A 15,125-nucleotide genomic window follows, 5' to 3' on the forward strand; every position below is an offset into this window, starting at 1 on the left:
TTCGATGACTGACGCTTGAGCTGTCGAGCTCTGATTGGTTCTCGTATTGTAAGTGTCCTCTGGTCCCGTCCGTCATAAGGGCTGACGTCCTCCTGTCCCGTCTCAGAACATGATGACCTTAAGATGTGAACCTTTCATAGTGATCGGCGGGTCAGAGGAATGTTCCCCCTGGTGGACTGACCACAGATCTTCTGTTCTAGGAGGAGGACTCGCAGCAGGGGGTGAGCAACGTTTGCTACGACATCATTAAGGCCTGATGTCCTCCATACCCCCCCCCCCCCCCCTAGAGACCTGGACCTCCTACAGACCCCTTTAGAGACCCTGGACCTCGAGACCCCCTGGACCTCCTACAGACCCCTTTAGAGACCCTGGACCTCGAGACCTCTAGACCCCCTGGACCTCCTACAAACCCCTTCAGAGAACCTGGACCTCGAGACCTCTAGACCACCTGGACCTCCTACAGACCCCTTTAGAGACCCTGGACCTCGAGACCTCTAGACCACCTGGACCTCCTACAGACCCCTTTAGAGACCCTGGACCTCGAGACCTCTAGACCACCTGGACCTCCTACAGACCCCTTTAGAGACCCTGGACCTCGAGACCTCTAGACAACCTGGACCTCATACAGACCCCTTTAGAGACCCTGGACCTCGAGACCTCTAGACCACCTGGACCTCCTACAGACCCCTTTAGAGACCCTGGACCTCGAGACCTCTAGACCCCCTGGACCTCCTACAGACCCCTTTAGAGACCCTGGACCTCGAGACCTCTAGACCACCTGGACCTCCTACAGACCCCTTTAGAGACCCTGGACCTCTAGACCCCCTGGACCTCCTACAGACCCCTTTAGAGACCCTGGACCTCGAGACCTCTAGACCCCCTGGACCTCCTACAGACCCCTTTAGAGACCCTGGACCTCGAGACCTCTAGACCCCCTGGACCTCCTACAGACCCCTTTAGAGACCCTGGACCTCGAGACCTCTAGACCCCCTGGACCTCCTACAGACCCCTTTAGAGACCCTGGACCTCGAGACCTCTAGACCACCTGGACCTCCTACAGACCCCTTTAGAGACCCTGGACCTCGAGACGTCTAGACCCCCTGGACCTCCTACAGACCCCTTTAGAGACCCTGGACCTCGAGACCTCTAGACCACCTGGACCTCCTACAGACCCTGGACCTGCTCCAGAACCACTCCAGGGATCCTGGACCGGTGATGTCAAGTGTTACTATGAGCACCAGTAGCTCCTCCGCAGAAAATGACCAGTAATTCAGCCCAGTACCCTGAAGTCATTTCAAATCATTTATTATAATTTTGTTGCCAGCGTTCATTTTATCCGACAGATTTCACATAAATTATTTTTCTGAACTATACTCTATAGAATTGCACATAAAGTTAATACATCTGATAATTAACGACATAGTGGAAATCATTGAAAGGCGATACAAGTTTTCATAATGCTGATAACCGTGTCGTTTGTTAATAAGTATATTTTACATTCAGGAATGGAATGAATACATTTACATCACGTCCGTCAACAAGTTGTTGTCCGTGGGCAATTACAGCTTGTTATATCATACAAAGGTCAAAGCAATTGAAAGTGTGCAGAAAGATATATAAATAAATGAGTCCTAACATAAAACCAGTTTAACCTTCATAATCTGCTCACCATGCAGCAACTTCCCTTAACGACCAAAAACACAACAAAGAAACACCAGCTACAACACAATACCAGTCCACTCAGAACCATGACCGCGGGTAACCTGGTAGCGTTGAACATTCACCAGCGGTGACCCGCCCGGCTCTGGTAGGTTAGGGTTAGCTAACCTAACTGACGTTCCAAGCAGCCATCTTGTTACTTTTGTGCCAAAAATGTACGAATAATTATAAGAAAGACGCCCCCGCGCAGCAAAGCAACGCAAGTATTTATTCTAGAATTGACCAATGGGAGGGCGCTCCAGTAGCAAGATGGCGGCCGGGCGACGCCCCTCAGTTCTTCTTCATGGAGTCTAGGATGCGCAGCAGGTGGATGAAGAGGTTGATGATGTCCAGGTACAGGTTGATGGAGGCCAGGATGTGCTCCTCAGGGGACAGCTGGTGCATCAGAAGGTGTGTGTCGTAGATGATGAACCCGCAGAAGACCAGCGCTCCGGCGCAGGCGAAGAGCAGCTCTGTCGTCTCGTTGTTGAAGAACATCTGGGAGGAGAGAACCCCATAATCCCCATTGTCAGAAACTTTGTAACATCAAACACGAGTAGAATGCCTTAAATATTAAGATACGGTCTTAAATCCTTGAATATTAAGTGTCTTCACATGTCTAGCTCTACTCCAAAGGACTGAGGGGACAAAACACCCTGTCACTCACCCGCATAACCCCGCCCACGATCAGAATCAGCAGCGCAGCAAACAGCCTGCAGGGGGCAGCGATGTACAGAATGTTCACTCATTCACTCAGACAGAGATACATAATGACATTTTATGAATGCTGGGAGGCAGCATTCTTAAAAATACAACTATTTGTAAGGCTCATTAGGTATTTTCTCTGCTTTTCTAGTTACAACTAACAATAACAAACAATGTTTGTACAAACAATAATGTACAAACATTGTAGTTCAGTTCATGTGGTACAGTATTATCTTACAGTAGTACAGCCCAGAGGCGTCGTCAGCCCCTTTTTACTGGGGCACGTGCCCCAGTAAAAGTCTCCAGTGCCCCAGTAAAATTCCATTGATCATTATTAAATTAATCTGCAGAAGCGCCGCTCTCGCTATGGAATCGGCAGGATTCATCAAGTACATCTCCTGCTGCCTCGGGAGTCTTCAGTCGAGCCTGCCTCTTACCAGCCAATCAAAAAACGAAAGGGGCTACATAAAAGCCAATCAGAAAATAGCCCTTTTGTATCTGGGTAAGATTTAACGCAACAACCAATGAAAAAAAACTGTTATTTACGGATTCGTCCACGTGACTCTTCTGAATGTTTCAGTGGTAAAGTGTGTAAAGTATGACCAAGTTTTTCTTTCTGTTCAATAGTCTAGATAGAACTTTATCAATCCCCTGTAGGAGAAATTTGTTAATAAAACAATAATGGTAAAAAAAATAAGGAATCTCCCACTTCCGGCTTCCATGAAAGAGAACCATACTAATTCACACAATAGCGTTGATGCAAATCTAGCATTAAAGGTTAATTTAAGGAAGTTCTCTCCAGTCACGCTAAAACTAGTTTGCTAGTAGTAGCGCTTTGATTTGCAGTGTAAGAGAATTCTGAGAAATCTGAATGCTGACAAAATTCTCAGAATTCTGACACTGCAATTTATTTGCACGCTACGACTAGTGAACTACTTTAAAAAAAACTCGACACTGCGACCAGGCGACAAATGACTGGTGAGAAGCTTCTTAAATTAACCTTTAATGCTGGATTTAATTATCAGAATTCGGATTTTATCCAAGTATTCTGACTTTATTATCAGAATGCTGAATTTTATCTCACAATTCAGAGTTTATTAGCCTATTCGATTTCTGAATTAAAATTCTTGTGATGAATAATCTACATTTGTACAATCGATGTGCAGCACTTTAATTCCCGTCAACTTTGTTTTCTAACACCAGCATTTCCACAACTATACTCATGTTCGTGACTGCTATAGGCCTACAAAACCATTTATAGTGCATCTATTTTTCTGCTGGGTAGTGATAGTCGCCCTAAATGCAGCTTTAATTTGGGCTCTGATTCTGAATGAATGCCGCTGCTGAACTGTGTGAATAAATAAAGGGAACTGAAATCTAAAGAAGACATGTGGTTTTGATGTAGGCCTACCGTGAATTCCAGCTGAAAGTGGAACATTGCTGCCATCAGGGGAAATTAATGTAACCTAGGCATATTGTAAGTAGCTTTCAATTCCTTGTTTTTTTGTTGATCATGTTTCGTTGGAAACCACGGGAGCTGGAAACAGCCCAGAGTAAGTCATCTCCTTTTTTAACGTTACAACAAATTCACAACTTGTTTGACACAAACAATGACAACTTGATTGCTGTTAAAGAATGTTGCCCACATAATTAGCACCAGTTTTTCAATACTGGGCGTCTGTAGCCTGTAGTTTTATAGCACACACACACACACACACACACACACACACACACACACACACACACACACACACACACACACACACACACACACACACACACACACACACACACACACACACACACACACACACACACACACACACCATGTGTGCACGCACACACGCGGAAAATGAATAATGAATGAAAAATTGTCTGTCTTCAAAACTTGAGGAAGTTTTAGTGGACAAAAACTTCCTTAACACAAAAAAGGAAATTATGGATATACAGGCGTGTTTTTAACATATATGGATCCAACAATGTTCCCAAAACTGACACAGATAATTCAGATCATTGCACTCACAATTCCTGTAAACAGTTGTAGTTGTGAGCGATCTTTCAGTGTGTCGAGAAGGCTCCACACCTGGCTTAGGTCAACCATGGGGCAAGGAAGGCTTCACCAACTTTCTCTTTTGTCCATTGAAAAGGAGCAACTATGCAAAGTGAGTCAAAGCCACGTTATTGACCGCTTTGCCACCATGAAGGCGCGGCGATACAGCTTAATAGTGAAAAAATAATCATTAAAAAAGGCTCTATGCAGTAGTGTATGGCCTTATTTAGTTTAATTTAAGAGCTTTGATGGTTCTATAACATTTTCCAGGTTGATTGGTGGCAATGAGCCACCTCACCTTAAGTCAGAAATTCTATTAGTTTTAAACCTTGTTTCTTGCCTTTTTAATACATGTCGTTCTGGCAAAATTATGCTGTTTCCACACAGCTTCTAAATAAATATAGATGTGTAGACTTCTCCTGATAAAGAGGTGAGGTCATAAAGAGACTTTTTGTTTATTTGTCAGTTACCTTATTTGTAAATCTTTGAGATGTGTATGTGTTTAAATAAATATAATTGTACGGTACTCATGAATCCATCTTTGCGTCTTTACCTTTACCAGTGCTTTAATATAGCCTACAATATGACAGTGACAATGATTTTGAAGCTTGTACATACCCTTCTGTATCCATCTATTTCATATTGTGCACACGTAAAAAAAAAAATGTTGGCAGTTGGGGGCCTTTGCCCCAGTAAAACTCTAGGTCTAGCAACGCCCCTGGTACAGCCCATAAAATACATGTAGTACACTAGTATCTTACAGTAGTAAAGTGCATGTACTACTGTAGTAGAGTAGGTCATGTACTACAGTAATACTTTAGTACATGTCGTAGAGTAGGTCATGAAGTACAGCAGTACATGTACTAGTACTACTGTAGTACATGAAGTACAGCAGTGCTACTGTAGTACATGAAGTACAGCAGTACATGTACTAGTACTACTGTAGTACATGAAGTACAGCAGTGCATGTACTACAGTAGTACGATTCATGGTGTAAAGGTGTTCCTTCAGAAAGTAGTACATGTACTACTGTAGTACATGTACTACAGAACCACGTACTACAGTAGGTCATGTTCCACAGTAGGTCATGTACTACAGTCGGTCATGTTCCTGGTGTTCCCCTCAGACAGTAGTACACGTACTACAGTAGGTCATGTACTACAGTCGGTCATGCTCCTGGTGTTCCCTCAGACAGTAGGTCAGAGCCACTCACCCGGCCCCCAGCTTGCTGAAGTCCCTCTTGGACTGGAAGGTGTAGGCCGTGAGACAGGTGAACACGGTGCAGGTGAGGAAGAACGCCTGCAGCACGATCTTATACTCATAGAAGCTCACTGCAGGGGGGGGCAGAGACAGGATTCAGTAGGCACCCACCGTTCAGTTAGAGGTACTACACACACTAGGCAGGGCCTTTATTCAGATGAGGACGCGTACCAGCTGTTGCCACGGAGACCGCCTCCAGCAGAGTCTACAAGACATGATAACAAAAGAGTTCACGGGTGGCTTTAAAAACAGTTCACGTTGACAAAATAGGAATCCACCTGTCCAACAGACCCTCACCAGCGACGATGGTCCCCTCTAGGGGGTTGATCAAGACTTTCTATTATTACTGCGTTTCGATGTTGCTGCAGGGGGCTTTAGCGGATTTTGATTCGTCGCAAGAGTTTCATTGACCAGCATCTCTTCACTTTAATCTTAAGTCATTTTAGAATCAGGGTTACTTTAGAATAGGAGTTACTTCAGATTCAAAGTGATTTTAAATTCATGAATCACATGTCCTGCAGATCAGTTCCAAAGTGTTGTTCAGTGTGATAAGACGGTTGGACTTTGACCTACTGGACTTTACTTTCCCCTTCCTTGTGACTATAGGCCGTGCCGTAAAGGGAGCAAACGCCAAGACTTACTGTCTTATGAATGTTCCTATTCAGATATCTGAATAGATACAGACAGCTGGCACAATCAAACACCCATCAGTACATACACACTGTACACTACTGTACACTGCATAGTGTTACATTTGTTGACAATAAAGTTATGCGAATTATAAAGAATCATGAGTTAGACGTGAGGCAACAAATGTAACTGTACAATAGTGTACACTCTACAGTGCACTAGTGTAAAAAGACTACAGTTTTACATTTGTTGACACTACACTGTACAGTATACATTAGTGTACACTGTTACATTTGCTGACTCACATCTAACTCATGATTCTTTCTAATACGCATACACATGTGAACAGATACGTTTAGTGAGGGGCGTGGAGGGACATGGAGGGACACTTACGAAGGCCAGCAGCAGGTAGAGGTTGAGGGGGTGCTTGTGTCGGTATACTGCCAGCGCAACCAGCAGCACCAGCGAGCCCAGCGCCGAGACCAGCACCACCGCAGGACTGGGAGGAGCAGGAAAACCAGTTAGACAGGAAGAACATTCAGAGAGCTACGGTGATCCTGTCAATGGGTAGAGAACCTCAACAGCCCTGTCAATCAGCGGCTACAATGCCTTGACAACTGATTTGAATGTTAACGCACACATATCTATTTTATAAGTCTTTACTCTGCTGTTTCGTGGTCATTTCATTAGCTATGTTACAGCTATATTACCAGTTATTTATTATTATTGAATGTTTTTATCATTTGGTCATTACATTCATGAGTCACGAAGAGTGTGGATTACCATCAAAGATTACCGACCCATTTTCAAACGTAAATATACTTAATATATATACATATATATATGTATATATATAGAAAAACAGAACCGACATCCTACTATTTCTATTATGTTTAAGCATGTTTACATAACTCCCACGTGACCCAACACAAATGATAATTGACAGCGTCACTTCCGGAAAACCGGAAATATGGGACAATGGACGTCGAATGCATTCTGCCCGCAGTGGTTTCACTGGGATTGCGTAGAATATAGTTCATAAAACACGCTGGTTCAGAAAGGTACACCTGCTCCCAGGTCTGGGTGTGAAAACAGGACCAAAATTATCTCCTAGGAGCCCCAGATGATCTCCTCGAACCCCCGGGCTGACCTGGTGTGGACGAACTGCTTGATGGGTTCGCAGAACATGAAGAGCGCGGCGGTGGCCGTGGTCAGGATGATCTGGAGGGAGAGGATGCTGTACACCTTACGGAGGAAGTCTGGAGGAGGAGGGGAATAAAAAGTGGTTAGATGAGTAGCATCCCTCATCATCATCATTGACGTTACTGTGATCGGCGTCGTGTTTCTCACCCATCCGGATCTGGACGCTGGCCGTTGCCACGTTGGTGCCGTAGTTGAAGTCATCCTCGATGGAGGACCTCGGGTATTTCTCGGTGCTCATCTCTGCGGATAAGAACCAAATACACGGCAGCTCTCTGTTTGTTTTCGTCTGTAGAGGAAGCGGTGACGACTGAGGAATACGTCGGTGCCGCTCTTCTTCTGGTCCTAACCCGACTGGTCGGTGCAGCAGCGCCCCCGGCTGGCCTAGAGGTGGGGATCACCAGACGGCCTTGGGGAAGGGAAATACCGATCATAGGCCTTAATAAGTGTAATAATCAATTATAATAATGACTATAAAAATAGTCATGAATAATATATATCTATGGTAGAAATGCTGTCCATTTACGCGACATGGTATCATGTTTATTATCATAATTGTTGATTAACTGTAGCAATTGGTTTTAATGTCCATACAGTAATCACTGATCTAAAATGTGTATGTTTAAACATATATGGCAGGCGTTCTCTTTGTTGTCGCCAAAGGGAATATAATGGTTGTTTTTTTAAGTTAAAGATTAAAATCAACCCCAGTGGAACCTTGCCTCCATTTCATAGATAGCGAGTCGCGACTCGAGTTCTCATTGGCTGAAGGGAAGGCGCTCTGACATCAGAGGCGTGGCTTGAAGAAGTGCTTTCGGTTTCACGTGAGATGCGTAGGTTATTCTCTCTGGCGGTCAAAACACACACAGTTTCCGTGTTTGAAAGTTTGTGAAGATGGGAGTTTTTGGGGTGAAGATGAACCCTTTAATGGTCTCGGTCTTCTGCGGACTCGTTTTGATGTCGATGGCGATTAGTAAGTACAGAAGAACGTGAAAACTGGATTTCGCCTTTTGTTTTTGTTTATGTGTTCGGCCTGTGATAACGAAATGGGGACTAAGGGGACGGGTTAAAAAATGTAAAACAGTCAAAAGAAAACAGCATAATGATGTAAATATTTTAGTCTATGCTTCATTTTGATGACATGTTTCAAGCTAACACCAATTGTGAATGGTTTCTTCTCCACATAGTGGACAACACCGTATTCGTTTTTATTGGTTGTAGATAAGTTAAACACTACAAACATGGCCACCAAAGGTTTACCTGGGCAACTAAAACGATATTAGTTTTATGATTGTAGGCGTGGCCGTCTAATCTTCGCCATATGGCCTACATGAAATAAACCCTGTAGGTGTGGCTTATTTACCATTTCGCCCATTTCCAATATAAACTGAATTCTCTCCTGTGTTCGAGAGATCCCAAGGGAAAATTCAAGGTAACAGTAGCTTGAACACGTCACACACAGCATACACAATACAACATTAACAATGATAAAATAAAATAAAAATATCCACATGGATGATATAGACGATAAAAGATATGCTATGGTGCTCTTGGAGAATGTGTGTCATGATGGTAGTGCAAATAAGTACGTTCAGCAGTGCAGGGATAAAATCTAGAAGCCACTTCAAGCCAGCATTAAATATGGACAAAAAAAATGATGAATGTAAGCATATTAATAATTTAAAAAGTATAGCATTGCAAGGATAATCTCTAACTAATGTCTTCCTTCCAGCTCCCCCCAAGGTCCAGGTGTACAGCCGGGAGCCTGCGGTGCCCGGGACGGGAAACAGTCTGATCTGCTACCTGAACAATTTCCAGCCACCAGAGGTGGAAGTGGACCTTCTAGAGAACGGGGTCGTGATCCCCGGGGCGGTGCAGAGCGACCTGATGTTCGAGACGCAGTGGCAGTACCATCTGACAAAGAGGGTGCCCTTCATTCCCAGGGAGGGGGCCCGCTATGCCTGCAGGGTCAACCATATGGGGAGGACCACAGACCACGGCTGGGGTGAGTTCAGTTTCTGGTCTTCTGTCGTCATTGCCGATCACGTAACATCCAATTTCATCCCCTTTTTTTACGCCCACTTTCAGATGAAGTTAGTTAGTTTCATGCTTTTTGGTTTTCTTTCCAGATATGGATGAATAAAGTCCTGCACTACGGTGAGAAATATAAATGAGTAATTAATATTTGACATATATATTAGATAAATATTTGGTCAAAATGTGTGAAATCTCGTTTATCGTCAGGGTAATAAATATCATATCATTTGATCCTTTTAATAGCTGACTACACGCCCTGCCTGGTAGTTCTGCGTCACAAGAAAGGAAGTCGACCAAGGCACTCTGCGGAACTCGAAGCCTGGTTAAATAATCCTGAGGTTGTTCACTGATTTAACTTTAACTACTTCTTAAGATGCTGTAGGTAAGAATTGAGAGTTGTAACGAGAGAGAGCAAAATAAGGCGAGATTTAAAAGATAATTGAATGATTTAAATAGATAAAAAACATTATTCCCTTTTCCACCAAAGAGAAGCGTTGCCTTCACACACCTTTGATTGACAGGCAATTTGGATTCCTCAAACCAAGCATGGGGCCTATGCACTCAAGTTACGCCTCTCAAATCTCTCACCTACAGCATATTTAATCACTGCTCCAGCAATCAATGTTTTATTCTTTAGCTTTTGCCTAATTATTATGTGTTGACATAATAATCTTTGTTTCTGTTTGTTAGTTGAGTTTTGGATTGACATTAAATCCAAAGGGTTTTTAAGCTATATTAATGTGACATTTTAAAAATGTGCTTTTGTAATCTGGTTCTTTATATAAACATTTTTGATGAAAGATTTGCAATTTTTTTTATTTAACTTCGCAATATCATTATTATGGTGAAGGAATGAGGAATATAAAATGAAACGTGTGAGCCTGACGAAGAATAAAGGGATTGGTGAAGCAGAGTGTTTTATTGACTGGAACGATCATAGAGACAGCGAGTCCCAGCACAATGCAGGAACTAAATGGGTCCTACAGTGCCTGCTAATGGCTCGTTTCTCACCTCAAAAGGAAGCCCAACGCCAGGGGAGGATCATGTAGATGTGAATCACATTACAACATTTTGGTGTTTCTGGATGCGGTTTATTTTTCATGGATTTTTTTATTTTTTTTAACATTTACGATTTATCACATTTTTTCTTTTTTATATCCAGCTTTCAGAATTGAAATGAAAATTCTGGATAAAAAAAAAAAAGAGACCCTTTTAAATTAGACTTTGATTTAACTCGTCAGTACTCAGAAGTACCCATAAGGGCATGTGTACCCCCACTTGAGCAGCACTCCTCTACAGGGACTTGATCATCATGCGCGAGGCGCTGACGGAGTACGGCGCCGGGCCCTTCCAGGTTTTCCAGTGGAGCCCCGAGCTCCAGCCAATGTTTTGGCCCCTGGGGTGCCACTCTCCGTTGAGGGAGGCGGAGCCACATCGGCTGAACCACCAGCCCTCCTGCTTATCCCTCGCGCAGTGGTCCACCGCGATGTCCCCGAAGATGCAGGGGTTGCAGCCGTCGTTGTCCCGGTCCATGGTGCTGAACCCAGAACCGTTCTGGTCGATGCCCGCATACACGCCTTTGATCGCATCCCCTTTGGAAGGCAACAGAGAGGGTTACCAGCAAGACACGGGTATGGAACCCGACCCTACACGGGCATAGAACCAAACCCTACACGGGTATAGAACTTAACCCAATATGGGTATAGAACCCATCCCTAAACGGGTATGGAACGCAACCCTACATGGTTATAGAACCCAACCCTGCACGGCTATAGAACCCAACCCAACACGGATATAGAACTCAACCCAATATGGGTATAAAACCCAACCCTAAACGGGTATGGAACCCAACCCTACACGGGTATAGAACCCGACCCTACACGGGTATAGAACCCAACCCAACACGGATATAGAACTCAACCCAATATGGGTATTTAACCCATCCCTAAACGGGTATGGAACCCAACCCTAAATGAGTATAGAACCCAACCCTGCATGGCTATAGAACCCAACCCAACACGGATATAGAACCTAACCCAATATGGGTATAGAACCCATCCCTAAACGGGTACGGAACCCAAACCTACATGGTTATAGAACCCAACCCTACACGGGTATGGAACCAAACCCAACACGGGTATAGAACCTAACTATCTGGGTTTAGAACCCAATCAATTGTTAAGAACAGTGTGTGTGTGTGTGTGGGGGGGGGGGGGGGGGGGTAACCCTGCTCGGCAAATAGGATCTCCATTGGTTCGAGCCACAGTGTGCCTGGCTCATATATTGGTTGGATTGTGTTGATGTGGGCGGAGCCATACCTGCGTTCCCTTGGAAACTTCCGACTGTCAGCCTGTACGCCTGCTGCTCATCGGCCAGCCGGAAGTCACTGTACTGGGCGTAGGCGGTCCCTCCCTCGTGGTCCCAGAGGTCCACCCTCAGCGACCACCTGGTCCCGGGGGTCCTGGTCAGGGAGTAGACCCTCTCCAGGCCCAGCCACTGGTCCTCTGAGCACAGCAACACACATCGCTAGCACGCCTCCAAGCACCTTGCTTCCTATCACCTGGGTTCGTATCACCTGGGTTCCTATCACCTCGTCACCTAACGCCTGGGCTCCTATCACCTTGGCTCCTATCACCATGGTTCCTATAACCTGGGTTCGTATCACCCGAGTTCCTATCCCCTGGGTTTCCATGACCTCGGCTCCGATCACCTCGTCTCCTAACGCCTTGGTTCCTATTGCCTCGGCTCCTATCACCTTGGTTCCTCATACCTGGGTTCCTATCGCCTTGCTTCCTATCACCTCGTCTCCTATCACCTGGGCTCCTATCACCTGGGCTCCTATCACCTTGGTTCCACCCAGGAATGTCTAACCCGACAATCATGACGTAACACTGTGACCCGCAGATGATCTCGCACTGGACGCTGCTAGACGTTTGCTCAGGGCCGCTAGGAGCTTCTGAAACCGTTCCTACGACAACATCCAGCAGGCCCCTCCCACTCACTTCCTGGTATTCCGAAGCCCATCCGGTACGCCGCCCAGTTCCGTCTGAAGGACAGAGTGCTGCCCGTTCGTCTCTGGAACACCGTCCAGCCCCCGTCCGCCAGCATCTCACAGTACACCTGGAGGAGGGGAGGAGTTACACAGGAGGGGAGGAGTCAGCTGACTGGGGGGAGGAGTCAGCTGACTAGAGGGAGGGAGACTGCTGACTGGGGGAGGAGTCAGCTGACTAGAGGGAGGGAGACTGCTGACTGGGGGAGGAGTCAGCTGACTAGAGGGAGGGAGACAGCTGACTGGGGGAGGAGTCAGCTGAATGGAAGGAAGGATTCAGCTGACGTGTCCTCCAGATCCTGGTAGCTGATTTGTTGGGACCCTCTGGGAGGGGTTGGTTTGTTGAATGTGGTTTCTGAGGGATATTTTGCAGGTATCTGTGACCATTAATGATGACTTCATGGGTTTGCTTCTCACCCGGAAAGGCTTCCTCACTCCTGGGGGCTGGATCCAATACACGCCGCTGGCAGCAGTCGGGGACGTTCTCCTGATCTGAGAACAGTCAGTCCCTGAGGACACACACACACACACGCACACGCACACACGCACACGCACACGCACACACACACGATATCAGCACGCTGAACGGTGATGGTGGATATTGATAATTAATCTGGTTAAGAATGATGTGTGCAGGGTAACCAGGGTGTCGTAGCTATCACCTTTGGTCTTGACCTGTAGAAAACAAACCAAAGTTCATCATTTAAAACACATTGATAAATTTAATAAAGGCGTTTACAATCCTCTCACACTCTCTTCATCGACCTGTTGGCTTAATCACACCTTTGATTCAACACTTTAAATACTTTACCAAACTTGAACCTTTAAACAACGCATCAATAGTGATGCTTTGACAAAAGTGGTGGACAGGTGTCAATCCAAATCAACTCACGAATACATAAGCGGTTATTGTTATTTTCTCGGTTAAGTCGGTTAAATGTTTAATTTTTTACAGGGAAGTGTACATTAGTGAGTAGAATAATTTCATATAGTTCTGAAGACTCCCTCTACCTCCTCCCTACATTGTGTCCCAGCCCTAAAAACCCCAAATACGCTGTAATAAGTGTCTAGACGTATTCTAAACCTTGTCTTTACCTTCCATTGCGCTGACAGGCCCACGACAGACAGCAGCAGCAGAGCACAGATCTTCATCCTGGACCTGAGGACACAGATCCACAAACCAGAAGCTCACCTCAACGGGCCGCAAGCACCGCAGGATAGTCTAGACTCTAGGTTACGGGGGTCCCAGCCTAGTCTAGTTCAGGGGTCACCAACCTTTTTGAACCTGAGAGCTACTTCATGGGCACTGAGTCATACGAAGGGCGCCCAGTTCTATACACTCTTCTGAAATAACAAATTTGCTAGTTTTATATTACTATTAATGATTAATGATACTCACCTATGTGAAGAGATGTTAATTAATTAAGTCATGTTAATGATTTCTCACAATAAATATCAACAATGACTTAAAAAAGGTGGGAAAGAGTTGTTCAAGAATGAGCAGTGCTATTTTTAGAACAGGCCTGCGGGCGCCTCACGTGGTCCTTGCGGGCGCCTCTGTGCTGGTCTATAGGTTATGGGGGTCCCAGCCTGAAGCCCCTGGCTTCAAAGCCCTGAACACTGAACATAACATAACCATAACCATAACACAATGCCAATCTGTCATCAAGTAGTTCTCTCTGAACACTTACCAGTGGAGGCTGCAGAAGCTGCCAGTGGAGCTTGTTAAGGAGTCAGCGGGGTAGAAGTTGCCAGCTGGTTCGGGTTTGGTGTCTTGAAGTCACCAGTGATTCAGGAGTGTGTCTGTGTGTGCAGAGGGAGGTTGTTAAGGGAGGCCTGATCCAGACTCCGCCTCCTCCATAAACACAGTGTCACTGATGAAGAGCCGTTGGACAACATGCCACCGGAAGCTGTTGGAATGCAGCAACTTAACTCCCCTGTGTTGCCAGATTGGGCGTTGCCCAATCTGTTCTACTTTTGATTAGGGAAGGGCTGGAAGAATTTAAGCGTTTCATTTAAAATGCTTGTGTATCAACATTTTCTGTGGCTGTGTGTGTGTGTGTAAGAGAGTGTTTGTGTTTGTGTGTGTGCGTGTGTGTGCGAGTGCGTGCGTGTGAGTGCGTGTTTGTGTGTGTGTCTTCCAGATAAGCGCGTTTGACCTCACAGCCGCAAACCAAACGACATTCTCCCATCTAAACGACCAAACAATCAAACGGCCCAGGGCTCTAAAGACTGACCCCTGATCAGATCAGACCTGTTTCTGGAGCCGGTTCTATTCATTCCAGAATACACATGATGACTTCAGCTGGGTGAATGTGGATTATCTGTATGAGGTATGCAGCAGCCTAGTAGAATGGAACAATGGTCCATTTCGTTTCGTTAGGTGGATGAATCTCGCCTGTTGGTGAAACAGCCCCAATAACACATTACTTTCACACGATCACGAAAAAGGCTTGCGCCATGCGGCATACTTTAATGTGGCATTGAACCAAAGCG

At 45.4% G+C, this 15,125-nt stretch overlaps 4 protein-coding genes across 4 annotated transcripts in view; 2 read left to right on the top strand and 2 right to left on the bottom strand.

Moving 5' to 3' along the window:
- Positions 1-1,642, top strand: part of stab2 (stabilin 2) — a 43,252-nt gene extending 41,610 nt beyond the window's left edge. Inside the window, exon 68 of the mRNA XM_056589359.1 lies at positions 201-1,642. Within this exon, the coding sequence (XP_056445334.1) occupies positions 201-257 (57 nt within the window). The 3' untranslated portion in view covers positions 258-1,642. The remainder of the gene's footprint in view (positions 1-200) is intronic.
- tmbim4 (transmembrane BAX inhibitor motif containing 4) lies at positions 1,272-7,959 on the bottom strand. The gene is made up of 7 exons (XM_056589397.1): positions 7,694-7,959; positions 7,494-7,602; positions 6,737-6,842; positions 5,885-5,918; positions 5,667-5,784; positions 2,366-2,411; positions 1,272-2,196 (listed from the first exon to the last, which is right to left on the bottom strand). Exons 1-7 carry the CDS (start codon positions 7,782-7,784, stop codon positions 1,990-1,992), a joined length of 711 nt encoding a protein of 236 aa, XP_056445372.1. The 5' UTR covers positions 7,785-7,959; the 3' UTR covers positions 1,272-1,989.
- A 394-nt stretch (positions 7,960-8,353) lies between these two features.
- On the top strand, positions 8,354-10,506 carry LOC130381690 (beta-2-microglobulin-like). The gene is made up of 4 exons (XM_056589401.1): positions 8,354-8,516; positions 9,276-9,548; positions 9,673-9,700; positions 9,824-10,506. Exons 1-3 carry the CDS (start codon positions 8,438-8,440, stop codon positions 9,684-9,686), a joined length of 366 nt encoding a protein of 121 aa, XP_056445376.1. The 5' UTR covers positions 8,354-8,437; the 3' UTR covers positions 9,687-9,700; positions 9,824-10,506.
- Positions 10,480-14,454, bottom strand: LOC130381686 (angiopoietin-4-like). The gene is made up of 7 exons (XM_056589396.1): positions 14,321-14,454; positions 13,725-13,788; positions 13,292-13,304; positions 13,047-13,138; positions 12,583-12,700; positions 11,899-12,084; positions 10,480-11,172 (listed from the first exon to the last, which is right to left on the bottom strand). Exons 2-7 carry the CDS (start codon positions 13,779-13,781, stop codon positions 10,874-10,876), a joined length of 765 nt encoding a protein of 254 aa, XP_056445371.1. The 5' UTR covers positions 13,782-13,788; positions 14,321-14,454; the 3' UTR covers positions 10,480-10,873.
- Between the last annotated feature and the right edge of the window lie 671 nt (positions 14,455-15,125).

Source organism: Gadus chalcogrammus, chromosome 4 (assembly GCF_026213295.1).
Source record: "Gadus chalcogrammus isolate NIFS_2021 chromosome 4, NIFS_Gcha_1.0, whole genome shotgun sequence".
Taxonomy (NCBI): Eukaryota; Metazoa; Chordata; class Actinopteri; order Gadiformes; family Gadidae; genus Gadus; species Gadus chalcogrammus.